The sequence below is a fragment of the Puntigrus tetrazona genome, chromosome 4 (assembly GCF_018831695.1).
Source record: "Puntigrus tetrazona isolate hp1 chromosome 4, ASM1883169v1, whole genome shotgun sequence".
NCBI classification, from domain to species: domain Eukaryota; kingdom Metazoa; phylum Chordata; class Actinopteri; order Cypriniformes; family Cyprinidae; genus Puntigrus; species Puntigrus tetrazona.
This window is the reverse complement of record NC_056702.1, coordinates 9,083,493-9,102,654: the sequence shown is the minus strand read 5'-3', so window position 1 is coordinate 9,102,654 and position 19,162 is coordinate 9,083,493. Positions and strand designations below refer to the sequence as shown.

At 38.5% G+C, this 19,162-nt stretch overlaps 3 protein-coding genes and 1 long non-coding RNA gene across 4 annotated transcripts; 3 read left to right on the top strand and 1 right to left on the bottom strand.

Annotated features, from left to right (window-relative positions):
• The first annotated feature begins 1,932 nt into the window (after positions 1 to 1,932).
• dnajb9b (DnaJ heat shock protein family (Hsp40) member B9b) lies at positions 1,933 to 4,750 on the top strand. The gene is made up of 3 exons (XM_043237597.1): positions 1,933 to 2,055; positions 2,711 to 2,941; positions 3,031 to 4,750. The coding sequence occupies exons 2-3, from the start codon at positions 2,725 to 2,727 to the stop codon at positions 3,453 to 3,455; spliced, it is 642 nt and encodes a 213-aa protein (XP_043093532.1). The 5' UTR covers positions 1,933 to 2,055; positions 2,711 to 2,724; the 3' UTR covers positions 3,456 to 4,750.
• LOC122343257 lies at positions 3,677 to 13,900 on the bottom strand. The gene is made up of 2 exons (XR_006250734.1): positions 13,809 to 13,900; positions 3,677 to 6,404 (listed from the first exon to the last, which is right to left on the bottom strand). It is a non-coding gene; the product is annotated as an uncharacterized LOC122343257 (long non-coding RNA).
• On the top strand, positions 10,549 to 13,065 carry spic (Spi-C transcription factor (Spi-1/PU.1 related)). The gene is made up of 5 exons (XM_043237598.1): positions 10,549 to 10,605; positions 10,909 to 10,996; positions 11,112 to 11,233; positions 11,334 to 11,430; positions 11,681 to 13,065. The coding sequence occupies exons 1-5, from the start codon at positions 10,603 to 10,605 to the stop codon at positions 12,166 to 12,168; spliced, it is 798 nt and encodes a 265-aa protein (XP_043093533.1). The 5' UTR covers positions 10,549 to 10,602; the 3' UTR covers positions 12,169 to 13,065.
• A 393-nt stretch (positions 13,901 to 14,293) lies between the features above and the next one.
• Positions 14,294 to 16,111, top strand: spi2 (Spi-2 proto-oncogene). The gene is made up of 3 exons (XM_043237596.1): positions 14,294 to 14,868; positions 14,955 to 15,171; positions 15,472 to 16,111. The coding sequence occupies exons 1-3, from the start codon at positions 14,686 to 14,688 to the stop codon at positions 15,795 to 15,797; spliced, it is 726 nt and encodes a 241-aa protein (XP_043093531.1). The 5' UTR covers positions 14,294 to 14,685; the 3' UTR covers positions 15,798 to 16,111.
• Positions 16,112 to 19,162: the final 3,051 nt, after the last annotated feature.

The following is a 19,162-nucleotide window of genomic DNA, read 5'->3' as shown; positions in this document are numbered from 1 at the left end:
AGTTCCTCACACATTTGTAGATTAAAGTCGGATCATCTTTCGGATGGGGAGTCTCTTGGGTTTAATTATTCTTGAAATACGCATTTTTAAATATTTATATATTCGGCCAGGCCATAATTGCGCACTTGTAGCATATTAAAAAAAATTAAATCCCATTTATGCACCAAAAAAGAAGAAGCTTAATCCTTCAGTGAAATGCAATTAAACAGTTTAACTCAAGAAAGGGTCTGGGTTATAAGGTGCTTACGTTGCAATAGTAAAAAAAAAAAAAAACATGCTAAAGAGTATCTAACCTTTATGGAATTGTCGAACGACACAAGGTAATCGGGTTGCCTTTTTGCTGCACAAACTTTGTTTGGAATTGAGGCAAAATGGAAGCCTAAGGCAACTGTATCCAAGGTAGCTGTTTGGAAATGGAATTAAGAGCATTTAGAGGCGGATAAAAAATGGTGGAGACCATTGTCGCCGAAGGGAGGCAGCGAAGGCAGAAGTGAGAATAAGACGGCATTTTGTGCCCCTTATCGAATATAATACGGTGCAAATTATGTCATTTAGGAAACCGCCTCTGAAAAATATGAGCAATAAGATCATTAGATTTGAAAACACTACAAAAGCAAGCAGACTGATTTTGAAATTTAATAGACCAGCATCATAGTACACAAAAAACAGCGACGATGATACGATCTGACCTCCTAAACGAGACAAAGTCCAGATACATTCAAAGAGCATAGTGCACTTAGATCATCCAAAACACTTAAAAATTGCCCAGTTTCTCTGTAATCCTTTTAGAGGGCCTGCTTGAAACGCTACAAAGAGTCTATTTTGTGTGTAATGCATTTCTGCTTTTAAGACATCAATCTTTTGCTCCATCAATAATCCTCCCTCAAGGCTTGCGCTGTTTATTACCGTTTAAAACCCCGTTATTTGCTGTAGGTCACGGCCATGCTGAAGGAGTAACTGTTATCAAGCACTCTCTGCCAGCGTGTGAATGAACATCTCCTATAACAATGAGGTGACCTCTGCCACACTGACACCATGTGGCCGGGGATGTTTAGAAAGAAAGACATTTCATTGCACTTCTGTGAAGCTGCAACACAAAACTGACAGGCACTTAAATAAACAGCTTTAACCTGTCCTTATAAAAGTAAAAACAAGTGTTTTTAGAAGTCATTCCAATCTCATTCAGCTAACATCACTATACTTATATTTAACAGCTTTGTACTGTAAAATTGCAGATTTTATTTGAATTTCACGACCTTTTTTTGTCTTTACTTAGCAAATGTTTATAATAGTAAACGTTCCAATAATTCAGCGACCTATTCGCATGCTGACATGACAGTTATGATGATGATAGTTAATAGTCAGCTGAGTTGTTTTTTTCCAATTAAATAAAAAAATAAAACAAAATAAAATCGAAATGCGAAAAATGCTTCCAGAACACAGCTTTTTGATAACTTTGATTTTCAATCTTCAATTGACCCCCATCTATTTGAGAAATACGACTCAGTGCTTATTTGAAAAAATAAAAATGTATTGGCCTAAATGTAAATGTCACCACAATATTATTATTGAGCTCCTTAGTGCCTCATCATATAAGTGAGAATCATAGATAGTCCTGAAATACTGAAGTACCCCTGCAGTTTTATTTATATACAGATGTGACCTATTTTTTGATGATAAGACAAAATTAACCTAACAAACTACTTCTTTTGTAAGATTTATAAAATCTTATATTTCAGACGCATAAAACCGATTTACAAGTATACTTTTAAAACCGGTATAATGGAATGAAAAAGGCTTTTATTGCCTCTGAGTGAGGTCCTTCAACACGAGCTGACAGCTCGCACCCGCTATACAAACAGGAAGTGACGTTCCGCCGAGCGTTCCACGTGCTCCCCGATGTGGACCAATCAAAACGCCCGCAGTCATTCCTCGCGGCAGTCAGCCAATCGCGTTGCGAGTCGTGGAGCAGTAACTTTAGCGCTGTCACAGAGTTCAGAGGAGCGATCAGCTGCTCTGCGTTTGATGCGTCTTTGGGGCAGAAAGCAGCGGAGGGTAAGAGAAAACCAGCAGCTTTCCCGTATATAAAATGTTTTCCTTATATATTAGACAATAACTGTTATATGTTAGAGAATGATTCCGGTTCCGTCGCATGTGTAATTGATAAAGAGGTAACAAGAACTGAGTTATCATAAACATATCCAGCTCATAAATCGATAGCAATAGGAAATACTATTTTGCTTTAAATCAATAAAGCTCTTTATTATTATTTATTATTATTATTTAGAGTTGACAACTATTCAAAAAATCTCTTTTTAGGCACGTCAAACTCAAAACCATATTTTAGGATTAATTTAGTTACATTTTTTTCATTAAAACCAATAATGCATAACGTTTTTAGACATTATGGTATTTCTTTTGACCGAGCGCCTTTAATTTCTGCCGCTTAAAATGCATGCCATAGAAAGAAATAGAGTGTAGATGGATTACACATGACATAATTTATGTGTATGTTAGTATTTGTGTGCATGTACCTTTTGTGAGGACATTCCATAGGCGTAATGGTATTTATACTGTGCAAACCTTATTGTTCATCGACCAGCCCTACGCCTAAACTCAGCCCTCATAGAAAACCTTGTGCATTTTTGCTTTCTCGTGACACAAAACCAACAAGTGAGCTGTGATCTCGCCTCTTGTTTCCTGTTGACAGGTCTGACCACAGGCATGGCGGCAGCTCAGTCAGTGTTCACTTTGGCCGTGAGCATTCTGCTCATCACAGAGTTCATTCTGGCCGAGAAAGACTACTACGAGATCCTGGGCGTACCCAAAGACGCATCTGACCGGCAGATCAAAAAGGCTTTCCATAAATTAGCCATGAGGCATCACCCCGATAAAAACAAAAGCCCTGACGCAGAGGCAAAGTTCAGAGAGATCGCCGAGGGTGAGTCAGCATACCTGAGCAAAACAACATACCACACACCCTTCTGAGCATTGGCTGCGTTATTAAAGCTACGCGTTTTTCGTTCCCAGCGTACGAGACATTATCAGATGACAGACGGAGAAAGGAGTACGATCAGACGAGGGGCAGTCCGTTCTCCGGAGAGAGCCCTAGAGGAGGCGCTGACCGCTTCCATCAACACTTTAACTTCCACTTCGACGATATATTCAGAGACTCCGACAAGTTCGCACACAATGCTCATTTGCATAATAAAAGGCATTTCGAGAGGCACTTTCAGGCCCACGAAGAAGCTCGCAGCAGGCACACGAGGCACTTTCAGCACTCTTTCGGTGGAGATATATTCGATGATATGTTTGAGGACATGGAGAGGATGTTCTCTTTTAATGGACACCAGACCCGGACTCAAAGCAAGTTTGAGGGCTCCACCAGGCAGCACTGCAGGACCGTCACACAGCGAAGGGGCAACATGGTTACAACATACACAGACTGCTCTTGAGTTAATGCGCGCATGGAAGTATCTTAAGTAATTAAATCTTTGGATCAGTTCTGATGACCTCTGTAAAATTGTCTGCATCGCATCCTCCGTTTAGGGATCCTAAGTCTGACTTTATACAAAATTCTCCATCCACAACATATTATCAATGTTATTAATGGTTAACATTAACACTTATTCACAGAAAACACGATGAACTCATTCATATGGCTGCATTTTTTTTCAGATATGTTATTTGGGACACACACACACACACACACACACACACACACACACACACACACATATATATATATAATTAAAGTCTAAATTCCTTGACTTGCATTTACTCAAATTCCATCATAAGGTTAGAAATGTATTGCCTTGCCCTTTTTGTAGTACAGTTTGGCAAAATTACAATCGTTACACAGCATGATTCCTTGGGCCGGTAAACATAAATTTAGCATGTAATTTGGCCAAAAAAAAAAAAAAAAAAAAACCTGTAGCCAATTGAAATAGCACTTTAATTGTGAATTATTTATCTATCATTTGTTACAAAGTCAGGATTTATGGTCCTTAAAAGCATATAAAGGTAAAGGGCTTCCGCATTTGTTTACATCCGATGCCTTTTAAAACACACAGTTGCATTTATCATGAAGTGCTCGAGAGCCTTGAACCTGTTCGAGAAATGAAAGTGATCAGTAGAAGACGCTCAATGTGATTTAGCAGTTATAAAGTGCGTGAAAGTTCGGTTTGCTTGATTTTGCACAATGTCATTTAATTACCTTTTTGTTGTTGTTGTTGTTGTTTGCTGTCCTGTCTTTTTCGAGCATTTAACTGAATTTGTATATCTTCTATCTCGGTTAACACGACACCAAAGCGAGTTGCTCTTTTTTAAGGGGAATTCCCTTACATGTGCAATAATGATCAATATCTAGCTGTTGAGGGATCCACATAGCTGTAGGGCTTTCCTAAAGGGGAAACACACACACACACACACACACACACACACACACACAGAGCTGTATATGATCAAATGAAGTGCCGTGCTAAAAAAACGGTTACTATTTTGCTTCAGGTTTGGTGTCATGTTAAATTGGAATGTTTTTGAGCAATTACCTGAGGCACTTCTACAAGAAAGCCATGCATAATCATTGTTTTTCATCCAAATAACGATCGAAGTATATATATAGCACACTCCCTCTGTTTCTGTAAATATAATTTTCCGGTTCTCCAAAGATTGTGGCAAGACATCGTTCGAATTAGTTTAATCCGAAAACTTTTATTGCTGTGCCAATAAACAATTACCTCAAGTTGAAGATTTGCATACAGTCATGAAAACAGAACGAGTAACCTTTTATTTTTGCTGAATTTGAACAAGCTAATGGTGTTCGTTTTGCATTGAAAACCGGTATTCGATATTTTCATAGCAAAGGAATAATTAAAGAATCTTAAGAACCTTTTTTTTGTCAAAATTCATTTAACGATCAACATTTTATTTTTCACTATACAGAATAGAACATTTTTTCGTGGAAGCGTAATGCCAATAAAGAAGGTTTATTTTTTGTAAAAGTGAATATGCAAATGCAGGATAATATTGCAAAAGCCTATACAGTGCAGTCTAGACGTCTACTTAACCAAACTGTAGCCACTGGCTTCCATGGTTTTTGGTACTTCCACAGTTCAGTGGAAAACTGGAAAAAACCTATGAGGAAAAAAAACTATTCTGGGTGTGTTCCAGTTATGGAATTATATGACAGTTGATCGACTTATCATAAAACTATCAGACTGTTGCATGCAAACATTTGAAAATGCAGCGTATTGCGTTTGTTTTACAGTTTGATTTCGAATTAAGTGAACAAAGTCATTATTTAAAATATAAATGAATAAATAAATACATGAATACAGTTTGTTTGCTTTGTAATAAATTAATGCACGCTTAATAATTGTCTTAAGCATAAAAGGAATAAAATGAATGACTTTTGTAAAGCAAACACTCAAACAAACATGACAAAACGAAAACATTATGACAGAATGTAACATTTCTATGTATTATTAAACTTATTTTTGTAAAACAAACAAACAGAACCAAATAAAATTTCAGCGGCTCGAATTTAAACAGAATTGTCTTTTAATGATCAAACAGACATAAATGCATAAAAACAAATTATTTATTTAAGCTGCCCTTAAGATTAAAAGCAATGTAACTATTTAAACATCAGGTAAGGTTCGGGCCTGCTGTTCACTGAATAGAGCTGAAATGTTTCGCCATAAAGCTCCGCTATTAAATACACAAAGGACTCGAGCCAGGCCTAACATCAACAATTACGGCAGTATTGTTTTCTTACCCAGAATCAGTAAGCCACGATATAGAAGTTAACTTCATCGGACAGCTTAAGTGATCTGTTTACCTGCGCAGGCACTTTGGGAACTCATTTTGATTGAGTGCCAGTAAATAAAGAAGTTGAATAGGAGCTATGTTGTGGTTATACTGCCCTTCCCTCATTGGGTTTGGTATTAATGGCCCTTTTGAATAGGGGTTGAAGAGAAGGGGAAGGAAAGCAGCTCTTTGTTTGAAAAGATAAAGCCCTCGCTACTGCTTCGGCAGAAAATGTAAATACTTTGGCAGGCGTGAAACGCATAAATTCATAAACCAATTCACGCAAACATTTAAAGGCAGATAGCGAGGAAGAGACGAGACCAAAACAAGGCTTATTTAAAGGCTGTTAATCATTCGTTCATTATTTACATATTTAACCTAACTTTTTTTTTTTATTGGTTAAGTGCTCAGTTATTATCTTTCTGCAATAAAAATTTCTACAGATAAATATTTTTTTTTTAAATGCTGAAGATTAAAGTGCACATGTAATTACCTTTTCATACTCTTCAAGCACAGTTCGACACATTTTATCATCCACAGCGGTCAGGAAGCAATTCCAAGGTTTGACACAGATGTTGCAGAACAGTTAAACCCTGTCAACAGAAGACAAATAGGTCGACAAACAAACAGATGTGTGGAGTGTACGAACGCTTCAAGGTTTCTCGTGATCATTTCCCAACAATGAAACAATTGTGCATTATTTATCACATCATGAAAAATATACAATTTTAAATGGCTTTGTGTGTGTGTGTGTGTGTTGTGTGTGTGTGTGTATTTGTGTGTGTGTGTTGTGTGTGTGTGTTTGTGTGTGTGTGTTTGTGTGTGTGTGTGTGTGTGTGTGTGTGTGTGTGTGTGTGTGTGTGTGTGTGTGTGTGTGTGTGTGTGTGTGTGTGTTGTGTGTGTGTGTGTGTGTGTGTGTGTGTGTGTGTGTGTGTGTGTGTGTGTGTGTGTGTGTGTGTGTGTGTGTGTGTGTGTGTGTGTGTGTGTGTGTGTGTGTGTGTGTGTGTGTGTGTGTGTGTGTTGTGTGTGTGTGTGTGTGTGTGTGTGTGTGTGTGTGTGTGTGTGTGTGTGTGTGTGTGTTTGTGTGTGTGTGTGTGTGTGTGTGTGTGTGTGTGTGTGTGTGTGTGTGTGTGTGTTTGTGTGTGTGTGTGTGTGTGTGTGTTGTGTGTGTGTGTGTGTGTGTGTGTGTGTGTGTGTGTGTGTGTGTGTGTGTGTGTGTGTGTGTGTGTGTGTGTGTGTGTGTGTGTGTGTGTGTGTGTGTGTGTGTGTGTGTGTGTGTGTGTGTGTGTGTGTGTGTGTGTGTGTGTGTGTGTGTGTGTGTGTGTGTGTGTGTGTGTGTGTGTGTGTGTGTGTGTGTGTGTGTGTGTGTGTGTGTGTGTGTGTGTGTGTGTGTGTGTGTGTGTGTGTGTGTGTGTGTGTGTGTGTGTGTGTGTGTGTGTGTGTTTGTGTGTGTGTGTGTGTGTGTGTGTGTGTGTTTGTGTGTGTGTGTGTGTGTGTGTGTGTGTGTGTGTGTGTGTGTGTGTGTGTGTGTGTGTGTGTGTGTGTGTGTGTGTGTGTGTGTGTTGTGTGTGTGTGTGTGTGTGTGTGTGTGTGTGTGTGTGTGTGTGTGTGTGTGTGTGTGTGTGTGTGTGTGTGTGTGTGTGTGTGTGTGTGTGTGTGTGTGTGTGTGTGTGTGTGTGTGTGTGTGTGTGTGTGTGTGTGTGTGTGTGTGTGTGTGTGTGTGTGTGTGTGTGTGTGTGTGTGTGTGTGTGTGTGTGTGTGTGTGTGTGTGTGTGTGTGTGTGTGTGTGTGTGTGTGTGTGTGTGTGTGTGTGTGTGTGTGTGTGTGTGTGTGTGTGTGTGTGTGTGTGTGTGTGTGTGTGTGTGTGTGTGTGTGTGTGTGTGTGTGTGTGTGTGTGTGTGTGTGTGTGTGTGTGTGTGTGTGTGTGTGTGTGTGTGTGTGTGTGTGTGTGTGTGTGTGTGTGTGTGTGTGTGTGTGTGTGTGTGTGTGTGTGTGTGTGTGTGTGTGTGTGTGTGTGTGTGTGTGTGTGTGTGTGTGTGTGTGTTTGTGTGTGTGTGTGTGTGTGTGTGTGTGTGTGTGTGTGTGTGTGTGTGTGTGTGTGTGTGTGTGTGTGTGTGTGTGTGTGTGTGTGTGTGTGTGTTGTGTGTGTGTGTGTGTGTGTGTGTGTGTGTGTGTTTGGGGTCAATAAGCTTTATTTTATTTGGAACAAATAAATTACTTTATTCACCTTTGATGCATTAAATTGGTCAGAAGTAACAAGACATTTAGAACGTTTAGAACGTTTAGAATTCACGAAAAAAATGTGTTGTGGTTTTCATGAAAATATTAAACAATCCGTTTAGTATGTTTATGAAAAATTTTGACAATCATTGGAAATAAAGTTGAACATTCAATCATACATTTTAAAATTAAAATAGAAAACTATTATTTCATGTTGCAATAATATTGATTATTTTTTAATGAAATTGTAAAAAATGTTATATTTAAAATACATTTATTTGGTACAGTACAGCTCGAATCTATTACCATATTTACTTCCATATCACAGTTTTTGAAATATAAAAATTTTATTTGCAGTACGACCTGTTCACAAAAAAAGTGTTTTAATGCAACTCCCGAGGACTGATGATCTTTTTGATTGTTCTTTAAATGCAAGATATTTAAAGTGTACCTAAAGCATACTTGTAATGGTTTCATTTATCAGAGGCCATAAAAGATTTCTTTCAACATCCTTAACAGTCAATGTCACTCTCTATTGAAATCGCTATCTTCTTTAACTTCCGTGTCAATATACTCAGTATGTGTTTTTCTTTCTCAATATTGAATTTTTTATTATTTCATTATTAATAATTTGTCAAAACTAGCAACAATGTTGACACAGTTACCAGTCTCTGTTACCGTGGTCATAACGCTTTAGTGAGGAAAAAAGGCTTAGATTGTTACCTATTATTATTATGATTATCTTTTTTATTATTCATGATTATTCTACTGTTATTATTACAAAATGATTGTACAGTTCATATATCTAAAGATTCGAAAATATCACAATAAATATGCTACACACAAAAAACAAAACAATAATGATAATCTTACTGACCCCAAACGTCTGAATGGTGATATAAAGCTGTGGCAGCTGTCTTCTTTAGTAAATCATTTATTTGTCTTTTTACCTCATGTGAGTCTGACTATATTTTTTCCGACTTAAACCACGTATCATCGTAGTTCCTTCAAAAAGACTTTCTAGTCATTTACAAGGCTTTCGTTTTGACGCCCGTCGACACAAATGGCAGCAGAAATCATTTTCCAGGGGATTCGAAATACAGCAGATTCCTTATTGTCCGCGAGATTAGATGTTTACACAGTTTGGGGCCATAAATTTCCGCACGCCGGCGCACGTAGATATTGATTTATGTGCCGGAACAAAGCTGTTAGAAGAGGTGCAGGTCGAGACAAATCTTACTAGCTGATTTGTATATTGTCTAAATCGCTCGTTCAGCCAAAGCCCATTTTCACTCGCGTTTGATGCTTGAAAGTGTTTATTTTTGTCATTCATACACCGTACTAACAGGAGACAAAAGCGTTCATCATATAATCAAATGTAAGATGCTTATCTTGGCAGCTTCGGCGAATGTTATGTGTACAGATACAACAAGCATGCCAGCATACGGCTGATGGAAACAAATCATTTGCCACTTTGCCAGGATGACTTCTTATCTGCTGCCAAAGACATTACACTTTTCACCCAGCAGCAAACGGTTTCTACATATTGATTATTCGCCCGAACGCCGAGGTAATCTCAGTCGACCGAAGCGCTGAGGTCTCATAAAATCTATCCGGTTCTTTTTATCAGCGGGCTTCTTTGCTTTCATTCTCTGCACACCTGAAAGGGGAACTACGGGAGCCAGTCAGTTGATATTTAAAACTTGTGTCATGAGAAGGTGAAATGAATTAACTGCTGCTTTATGAGCTCAGAACAATGCATGGTAAAAAGTAAAGAGCGCAAAAGGCATTGAAATGGATGAAACAGATTTGCCTTGTGCTTGACAGCTCAATCTCGTACTCAAGATTTTCACGTTTTGCACGATTTGTTGACTATCTAATACGAATGTGCACAGAATGCTGTAGAATTATCTCTAACACGACATGTGGAGGAGTTGGGGTTTACCAAAGAATGTGGCTAAAACAAATGAAACAGCTTTGAATCGGTGGCATTTTTTTAGACGTGCATGAAAGGAACACCCATTAAAAAAAAGAGAACGTTTTCTGGCGCACTTGTTTTCTCCAAGCGTCCCGCCTTAGACGCAGTTTCCCAGCATTCTGCAGCTTTTCTCTTGCTGTGATTATCAGATCGGTTATTGTTTGATGCTTCTCAACACAATTTTACAGGACCAATAAACTAAGGTGCCGTTGACAGCTTCTGACCAGAAATGCAAATGTTTTCACAAAGGAGAAGGAATCCTGGATAAACTAGTGGTTAGTCCCCCTCTCTCTCTCTCTCTCTCTCTCTCTCTCTCTCTCACTGTCTGTCTTTTTTCATGGATGGAGATATGGAGATTATAGAATAGAGGGACTATGAGTCCTACCTGGTCTTCATTTCCAAAAAGAGAAGTAGAGTATCATTGACAGCTCCATGTTGTGTTGACGTGGCACATTTAAATGGACTCATGTATAAAACAGGCCGCATTGCGCCCACTGAAACAGTTGCTGTTCTACAATATATCTGTCCGCATATAATCACTGAGACATAATCCAGCTCTACATAGATGCAGAATTAGGTTTTCCAAGGCCAGAATGGTGAGTTTTTTTGACTCAAGCAAGTACCAGTCGTTTTATGCAATGTTTTATGTAGTATTTATTTGCCTGATTATTTGAAACTAGATAAACCGTTATTATTCCGGACATTTATTGTATTTTATTTTATATGTGTGGTTCATTTTATTAATTCTTTATAAAAACAAGACAGGGACATATTTAATAAACATTCTACATTCACAAGATTTTGATCTTGATGAGACAGGGCTCTAATGCAGTCGGTTTTTCACAAATGTGTGCAAAATTCAAAATTAAGCCTATTTTCTTCTTCTTGCTTTTTTACAGGGATCTCTTGAAAATGACATCAATCAAGATTTTCAGGATGCCATTGATGTAATTCAGCGTCACTCTCAGATCCGACACTGTGACAATGGTACCATCATGTAGAATATTACTATGATATATGTATATATATATATATATATATTGCAATAGTATTGAGTATAAATTATCATTGCTATTCATTCACCTCTAATTGTCTTTTTCAGAAAATAAATACTATGAGAATTTGGAAAGTCAGCAGCCCTCTATGAGACATGCCATCTCTTACTATCAGTTCACACCTCATTTTGAGCCTCCAGGACCGGTGTATGACTGGAACGAATCCTCAGTAGGTTTACAGCTCACTTAATTTGTCGCTTGATTTGTTTCAGTGGTTATATACTGCAAAACTTTTGAAAGCTCACGTCTTGTCTTCTCTGTACCCGCAGTGCTGGTCTCACATCGTGCCAGATGTGTCTCTGGGGCCACTGTGTTCTGCTGAGCCTTCAGCGTTTTACTCCAATTTACCACAGCGCCACGGAAAAGGTACAACATCATTCGTTTTCTGTGCGTTTGAAAATGCAACAGTTCAATACGCGGGAAATGCCGCGTTCCCTCTAAGCCCATAAATGTGCTTCATAAGTAAAATCACTTAAAACTCAAAAGCAAGCTTTCAGAAGGAATAATTAGCACGCTCTTAAAAGCGACTGCACAGCATTTTCACAGCTTTCAAAAAAAAAGTCGAGTCCGTAATACAGAAGTGCTGAATGCATGGCGTATTCCTCTTCCTCATTAGGTCGTAAGAAGTTACGCTTATATGAATATTTGCATGAGGCTCTCCACGACGACAACATGGGCGACTCCATCCAGTGGACGGACCGAGGGAGCGGCATCTTCCACTTCATCTCCAAAAACAAAGAGAAACTGGCCGAATGCTGGGGTCAGCGCAAGGGCAACCGCAAGACCATGACCTACCAGAAAATGGCACGCGCTCTGCGCAACTACAGCCGCACGGGAGAGATTGTGAAAGTGCGTCGCAAGCTCACCTATCAGTTTAACCCGGCTATACTGCAGCGGTTGAGCTCGCTGTCGGGCTACAGCTCGGGCCCTTCGTCCAGAGACATGGCCCTTCATCAGCAGGGCCCTGCGGAGCACGTCTACTACAGCTCTCCTCTACCGGACTGTCACTACTGGTACGGCCAGTACTCCTACCAGGGCGAGTACGATCTCGCCACTGTACTGACAATGCACGAGGACCCCAAAATTGGCGTTTCAGCTCAGTGATTCTCAAAAAAGCCAAAGTCCTTTACAAGGAAGATTCTTTCAAATAAACCTTGAGAAGTGCATTAGAAAGGAGTGTATGCATGTAAATAGGATGTTATACTGGGTAAAAGATTGCACTCGGTAGGTGTGTTTTGTTTTGAGGGACATTTAGTGAGGATACATTACATTGATCAAAAGTGACAGCAAAGACTTTCATAACTTTACAACATTTCTATATGAACTAAATCATTTCTTTCTCAAAAAAAAACTTTAAAAAATAATTATATATATATATATATATATCTTGCTAAAATTCTGCACTGAAATTGTAATAAATAAAACTGTTATTTTACATTTTAAATTATTTAACAATACTGTTTTGTTTTTTTGGGATAAATATAAGAATTGAATAAGAAACGTCTTTAAACTTTTGAACCGCTGTCTATATGTACTATATTTTATAGCGCAAAGGTTATAAGAATACCTTAAAAGTTTTGCACTATAAAATATCAACTAACATTTCTTTTAAAATTACAGCAGAACTTTTAAAAGCAAAACATTTCATAAAAAGTTTTTCATTTATTAGGATATAAGAAAAAATGGTTCATAAAATATCAAGATATTTTGCATGCAATTAAATAACATTGTTATTATACAAGTGTCTTGTACGTACTTTTTGGGCTCACTCTACCTACAACAATTTATCTGCTTTTCTCAACCTGTTTATATAAGATAATTTGTTTTATCACTCAAATAAAGTTTCCTGTCTCGACAATCTCGATGTATTTGTTTGTTAAACTCTCCTCTGTGAAACACCCGAAGCCGTTGTATAAACCTTTGCGCTGATTTCTTATCTTATTTCACAGACAGAAGCTTGTTTGCGCCCGCTTTCTGTGTCACGGCACAAACCGATCTCAAATCACCTTCCTCTTTGTAAGATAGCAATCAAACACTAATGTAGTGCTGCTGTATAATTTTCATACCGGACAATAAACGCTGGTCTCGCAGCAATTGCGCTCTTTTATAACTGCAGCTTTAAACATTGCGTTTCTCTCATCCTCTTTTTCTTTTTTCAGCATTACAAAGTTCGTGATGGCTTGAGCACAATTTTTTTTTTTTTTTTTTATGTGGAGCCTGCGTGTCATTGTTAGGTGGCTGTGGTTGTTATCTGTAAGAGTGAAGAGGATGTGGTTGCTGGTTCCATAAAGGTGGACTCTAAAGATGTGTGTTAGACCGAGATCAGGGTGTGTGTGTGTGTTCGGGCCGACAGAAACTGTGGTTTTGGGCCCAAAAATGGCTGGTTATTTATGTACGGTCATAGATCATTCGAAAGAGGCCCGTTCACTCCCACAGCCCCTTGCTATTGATAAAAGAGCTCTGCACCTTTTCAACGAGTCAGAGTTTTGTGGAAAACGCAAATTGTTGTTCTCTTAAATTATCATTTAATTATTCATTAATACGACCAAATTTGAAACAGCAGCACCTAAGGATCGCATTAACACTAACATGGTAAGAAGGGATTCATTTTACAGTTTTACGTCAGTTTCGTTTTGTAGTTTCGGGCCCCCGAAACGTGCATCAGTGCCACCCTATCGGAGCAAACCAAAGAGTTTTAGTGGCCATTGCTGTGTGCAAGTTCAAAAATAGTCGTTTCTTCTTACCAGAGCAGTCCGCAGGAATATCAGACCGATTTGGAAGTGATTCTGGAATTTCTTGAGGAGCATTACAGACAGGAATCCCGAAGAAAAGCCCTATGGAACAGTAAGAAGGAACAGTAAAAGGACTCTTAATATATATATATATATATATGTGTAGATATATCACTTCCAAATGTCATGTTATTTGCAGTTTCTATGTATAACTTGTGAAAGTCCTACAGCACGTCTTTTTAAAACTGTAGTTTTATTTGTTCTATATTTTTTCAACTCTTTTTGTAATGAGAGTCAACCCAAAACGGTGTGCTCCATTGCACTGAATGTACACTTGCAGAGTAGTGTATACCTACAGAGTATAAGCACACACATTTTAGTGTCTACAGCACAAGTAAAGTACTTCATTCATTTTTTTACAGCAGTGCGTTATTCGATGTTACATTTAGCAACATATTACTTACTAATATAACATAAAAAGTCTGTCTAAAGTCTTATCATTACAAATGAGTAAATGCAAATGTATTTAAACACACGGCGTACAAGTTACATTATAATTAGTATGCTTCAGCTGAATAAAAATGCTTGTCAGTTCACTTTGCATTTCAAAGAGATAACTTAAGAAATATCGGTGCACTTAAGAGGGTCAAATCAAGTGGGTTTAACAATTATTGAAATGATAGCACAATTTAATTTAAATGCAAAATGCAATTAAGTGTGTGAGCTGAAAGTAACATTTACTTTCAGCTCACACCTAAGCATATTCCTTTTAAGACTATTATTAATAATCAGTTCTCTTTTTTAAAAAAATATGCAAATTCTGTGCATGCCTTTTTCTAATAAATAGTGTCCGAAAAAAAAGCTATTGATTTAAAAATACACTGACATTATGAGCCCGAGTATCCTCACTAGCTGGTTTTGTAACGCACTGGCAGCAAGGGATCTCTCCGCCGTGTCAACCACTGAAGATATGGACATATCTAGAGAGAAGCTACCTGCCGGGGAACATTTTAACGATGCGTTAGAAAAAGAAAAGTCCCGGCTGCATCTTCCCGCACCTTCACCTCGGCAGGTAACCCGTTCAGTTTTAACGCTCGACGTCATTTGCACCAAATCTTTTCTATTATGAAACCAAGTGCTTTTTTGTCAAATCGACAGGCCGTGGGATCTCCGGCCAAGGCAAACGGACCTGGCCTGTACACAGACTGTGGAATGAAATGCAACAATAACGCCGTCGATCAGTCAGAGGTCCTTTACAGCGCACCCGACGGGCAAGAGTTAAACGCCTTAAACGGACCAGAGAGACCTTTAACTCTGAACGCAGCACCTGAAAAGTGTGCCGAATCATTGCCCAGCATTACACCTGCAGAGAAAGGTCAGTTCTGCTTTTGTGGTTTATTCTGATGCTATCTCGAAGGTGAGGAATAACCTAGAGGAACTGCAGCACGGGAGCGGCCCGTCCTACCCATAACTGCCGAACAGAATCTCAGTTCTCCCTCATTTTCTCTAGTCTTGTGCGCCAGTGATGCTTTAGAGATGCTTATCTTAACTAGGCCTATCATAATACAAGCCTGTGTTTATGGGAAATAGTTTCCATAGGCCTTCGCCCACCCCCTTCGCGCACAAACGGGCACACTTGAGAGCTGTTTGACCGCAGTCGTCTCTATGATTGCAGGGAAAAAGCTACGTCTTTTCCACTTCCTGTTCGAGATGCTGGAGGACCCCGGCATGGCCCAGTGTGTGTCCTGGGTGCCCGCTTCGGCGGGCGTCTTCCGCTTTTCTGCCAGACACAAGGAGCGCGTGGCCGAGCTCTGGGGCCAGAGGAAGGGCAACAGGATGCCCATGACCTACCAGAAAATGTCCCGCGCACTGCGAAATTACGCCCGCTCGGGGGAGATCATTAAAGTGAAAAAGAAACTGACTTATCAGTTTAGCTTAGCAACCCTCTCTACTTTACAGAGGCAGCGCGGCGTAACCAAAGCAGCATGCGGGTCAAAATAGGGACTGGACGATTGTCTCAAGTTTGTTACCGTCATTATTTCTCATGATATCTCAATTGCTTTGGTAACAAGAGGAGGGTAAAATTAGTTTCTATTTGTAAGACTGTGGTGTTTTGCATTGCATGGGTTTGTGCTGTTCTTTACATATCTTGATGTATTTAAAACAAAAAAAAGTGTGTCTTAAAAAACAAAACAAACATTTTATAAATAAATAAAATATTCATATATACAGTATATATATATAGTGAACCTATTCACTTTTTTACTGTTTCTTTCTCACTTTTTTAAGCTGCCGTTTTAAAGTGGCAAAACAAATAAAACAGACTAAATATCTTTATTGGGCACTGCTCATTTGTTCCCAGTAGGTGGCAAAGCTGCTACACTGCTTTTATTTAGATTTTATCACTCGCTGATTGTTGTTCATTAGAGTTCTGTTTTTTTCTTGTTTTACTGGAAAACCACATAACTGTTAACAACTTCATGGCAAAAACCGATGTTAAATATTGAAAATTCCATCGTCGTTTCTAACATCTTCTCTATTTTATTTAGTCTTTGCAGAGATGCTATTATAGTATTAATCCTTATCTGAATTGCTTCTATGTTTAAACCTTTAGATTAATGCAATTTTAGGAGATTTTAACTTTTATTATTTAACTTTAATCATTTATAATTTAGCTTTAATTTATATTTTGAGTTTTCTTATTTTTAGTACTTCAACATTTGCAATTTTCATTTCATTTTTTTTTTTTTTTAAGTTAAGGTTTTTGATATAATATAAACACTTTTTAGCTCTATTTCAATGAAAGAATATCATTTTTAATAATTTGATTTACAAAATGTTTTGGAAACCTGGCTGTTTAAAAACGTAGAATTGCCATTGAACGCCGTATCGAAATCTCAAGTCAAGTGGCACGCACAAATACATGCTTGGCTTTCTTCAGAAATTGCTTCACGATTTTTGCAATCATGAGGCTAAACATTTTAAGCGGATTTAAAGCCAAACTAACTTCTTTTGGTGAAATGCTAAATGTGCACGTATTGTCTTTATTTCTTTACAATAAACGCCACTTGCTTTGAGGTTTTGTTACACGCTGCAATAAATTGCATTCATTTTTTTTGAGCGCGGCTTAAGTGTTTGAATGCTTTTTGGAGGCACAGTAAGCAGCTGTTGAGGTCCATCTCTTCACTGGCATCACTGTGGATACTGAAGTTGGACCCAGAGCTATCAACAACACCCTACTAAAAGACAGATTGTTGGTTTGGTCTCTCTGACTGACTGACTCACTGGCCACAGGGTGCTCCTCACACATGGTATTGTGCGATTCAGAGGTGGTTTTTCTCTCCCTTTATAGTCTTACAGAGTTTTATTCCCAGGGAGGAGTGGGATCTATTTCTGCAGAGTATTTATGCTATCCGCGCTAGACCACTACATCTAAAGCACTGCCTGCTCCGTGGGGAGAAGCTCCACTCTATTGAACGCACTGAATCTTAATGAGATGTTGAAGTTCTAAGGGGAAATCTATTCTTCTTTGTTTGGGTTCCTATGTGTGTGTGTGTGTGTGTGTGTGTCTGCGTGCATTAGTGCAGGCAGGTGCCACTCTGAGTCTTTTTATGGTGACCATGAGAGCTAAATCCCCATGGGCGTCATGAACCTTTACCCACCAGCCTAGTCCAAATGGTTTTGTGTGTATTTCGCGGCAGGCACACATGACAGTTCCCCAGCACCCTTCCTGTAGAGCCGTACACACAGGGTTATAAATGGGCCCCTCGTTCGGAGAGTCTGACACCAAAAAGGCCAAAAATCTTGCTTTAAGTGATAGTTCACTCTTCAAAACATCTTATTTCGTGTTCAACAGAAGATAGAAACTCATATAGGTTCGGAACAGATGGAGGGTGAGGAAATGATGACTGAATTTTAATTTTTGGGTGAATTATCCCTTGAAAATCCACTTAGTGAAGATGGTTTGTTACGTACGAGTATGGCATGTCATTCATAACCTACTTGCTGTGCATCACAAACTGCCAACTATAAAAGCAATTTCAAATTATTTTTGCTAATGGGACCATGCACAAGCGAGACATTCTGAACAAAGATTTCTTTTTAACGGCAAGCGCAGCTACGGGTTGAATAACTGCTGAATAATTCCCGTCAGAGCCTTCAGAACAAGAACAATTAAACAAGTACTGGTTTAATTTGTAATATATGTTACAGGAGCAGTAAAACCATCTAATATTACCTCACCGTTCATATGACCCTCGGAGAAGCTGACATTTTCACTCTTTGGCATAATCATGTCTGCAGCTCAGCTGAAAAGTTCACAGGGACTGGGTCAACTGTCATGTGTTGTAAGCATTAAGTAACGAGATATTTTTATTAAACCTTGACATACATTACACCTTAATGTGCAGGTTTTATTGTAAACATTTCTCAAAGTAAAAGATATTTTTAATCAATATAATATGTTGTTAATTATATAAATATAATTTAGTTACACAACATTTTACCACTTAAACTAACATGTTGTGCCATAAAAAGTCTAATTATTCGATATCTTACAATAATTATTTGGGACACAATAATCCAATAATTGCGTATCCAATAAGCTGCGTATTTCTCGTTAAGCTGCTTTGGTAAAAAAGCGCAATATAAATCAACTTGAATTGAATCGAATAACTATAATATTGAGAAAGAAATAAGAAAAAGATAGGTCTGGACGACATTGGCATCATGTAATTTACCTCTGTGTTAGTTTCAAACAAATTCTTTCTCATTTGTGATTTGTGATCATTAATCACTAAAACTATTAAAGCTCCAGGGCCTCACTGTGCGCGTCTACAAGAAGCAGGGCCTGATTTATAACGAGAATTAAAGTGTTAACAGGATGATTAGAGTCTTAACAATGGCAGCAATCCTGTTTCCACCGTCTTTCCATGCTAGTTATGTCAAATGTCAGAGTTCAGGTTCTAATTATAGAGTATAAAAGCATCGCTCAGGCATCTTAACAGAATTTATAGTCTTGGTTGTTCAGATCACAGCCCTTGGCCCTCATCCACATTAGATCAAAATGATCTCTGGCACTTGGCTGAAAGATGAAGTAAATGTTTCCTATTTTTCTCACTAAGCCCTAAATATCACCCAGAGGCTTTCTAGTGAAAGGGTGGAGCTTAGACACTGGGAACCCCTGGATGACAACATCTCCTACTAATATCTCTTTCATTCAGCCTATAGCGAATGCCCTTGAGTTGGACTTTGCTAAGCTTTATAGTAACTCGGTCACTTTGTCACATCATCCACCGACTGCCAGGGTTTTATCTACATTACGAACACATCATTGGCAGAAATAAATTATTAAAGAGCAGTTTGCA

Coding starts and splice junctions, on each gene's coding strand:
- dnajb9b (XM_043237597.1), top strand. CDS start 2,725: ATGGCGGCAGCTCAGTCAGTGTTCACTTTGGCCGTGAGCATTCTGCTC. Junction 2,942..3,030: donor GTTCAGAGAGATCGCCGAGG/GTGAGTCAGCAT, acceptor TTTCGTTCCCAG/CGTACGAGACATTATCAGAT.
- spic (XM_043237598.1), top strand. Junction 11,234..11,333: donor ATGACTGGAACGAATCCTCA/GTAGGTTTACAG, acceptor CTGTACCCGCAG/TGCTGGTCTCACATCGTGCC. Junction 11,431..11,680: donor ACCACAGCGCCACGGAAAAG/GTACAACATCAT, acceptor CTTCCTCATTAG/GTCGTAAGAAGTTACGCTTA.
- spi2 (XM_043237596.1), top strand. CDS start 14,686: ATGAGCCCGAGTATCCTCACTAGCTGGTTTTGTAACGCACTGGCAGCA. Junction 14,869..14,954: donor CCGCACCTTCACCTCGGCAG/GTAACCCGTTCA, acceptor TCAAATCGACAG/GCCGTGGGATCTCCGGCCAA. Junction 15,172..15,471: donor CATTACACCTGCAGAGAAAG/GTCAGTTCTGCT, acceptor CTATGATTGCAG/GGAAAAAGCTACGTCTTTTC.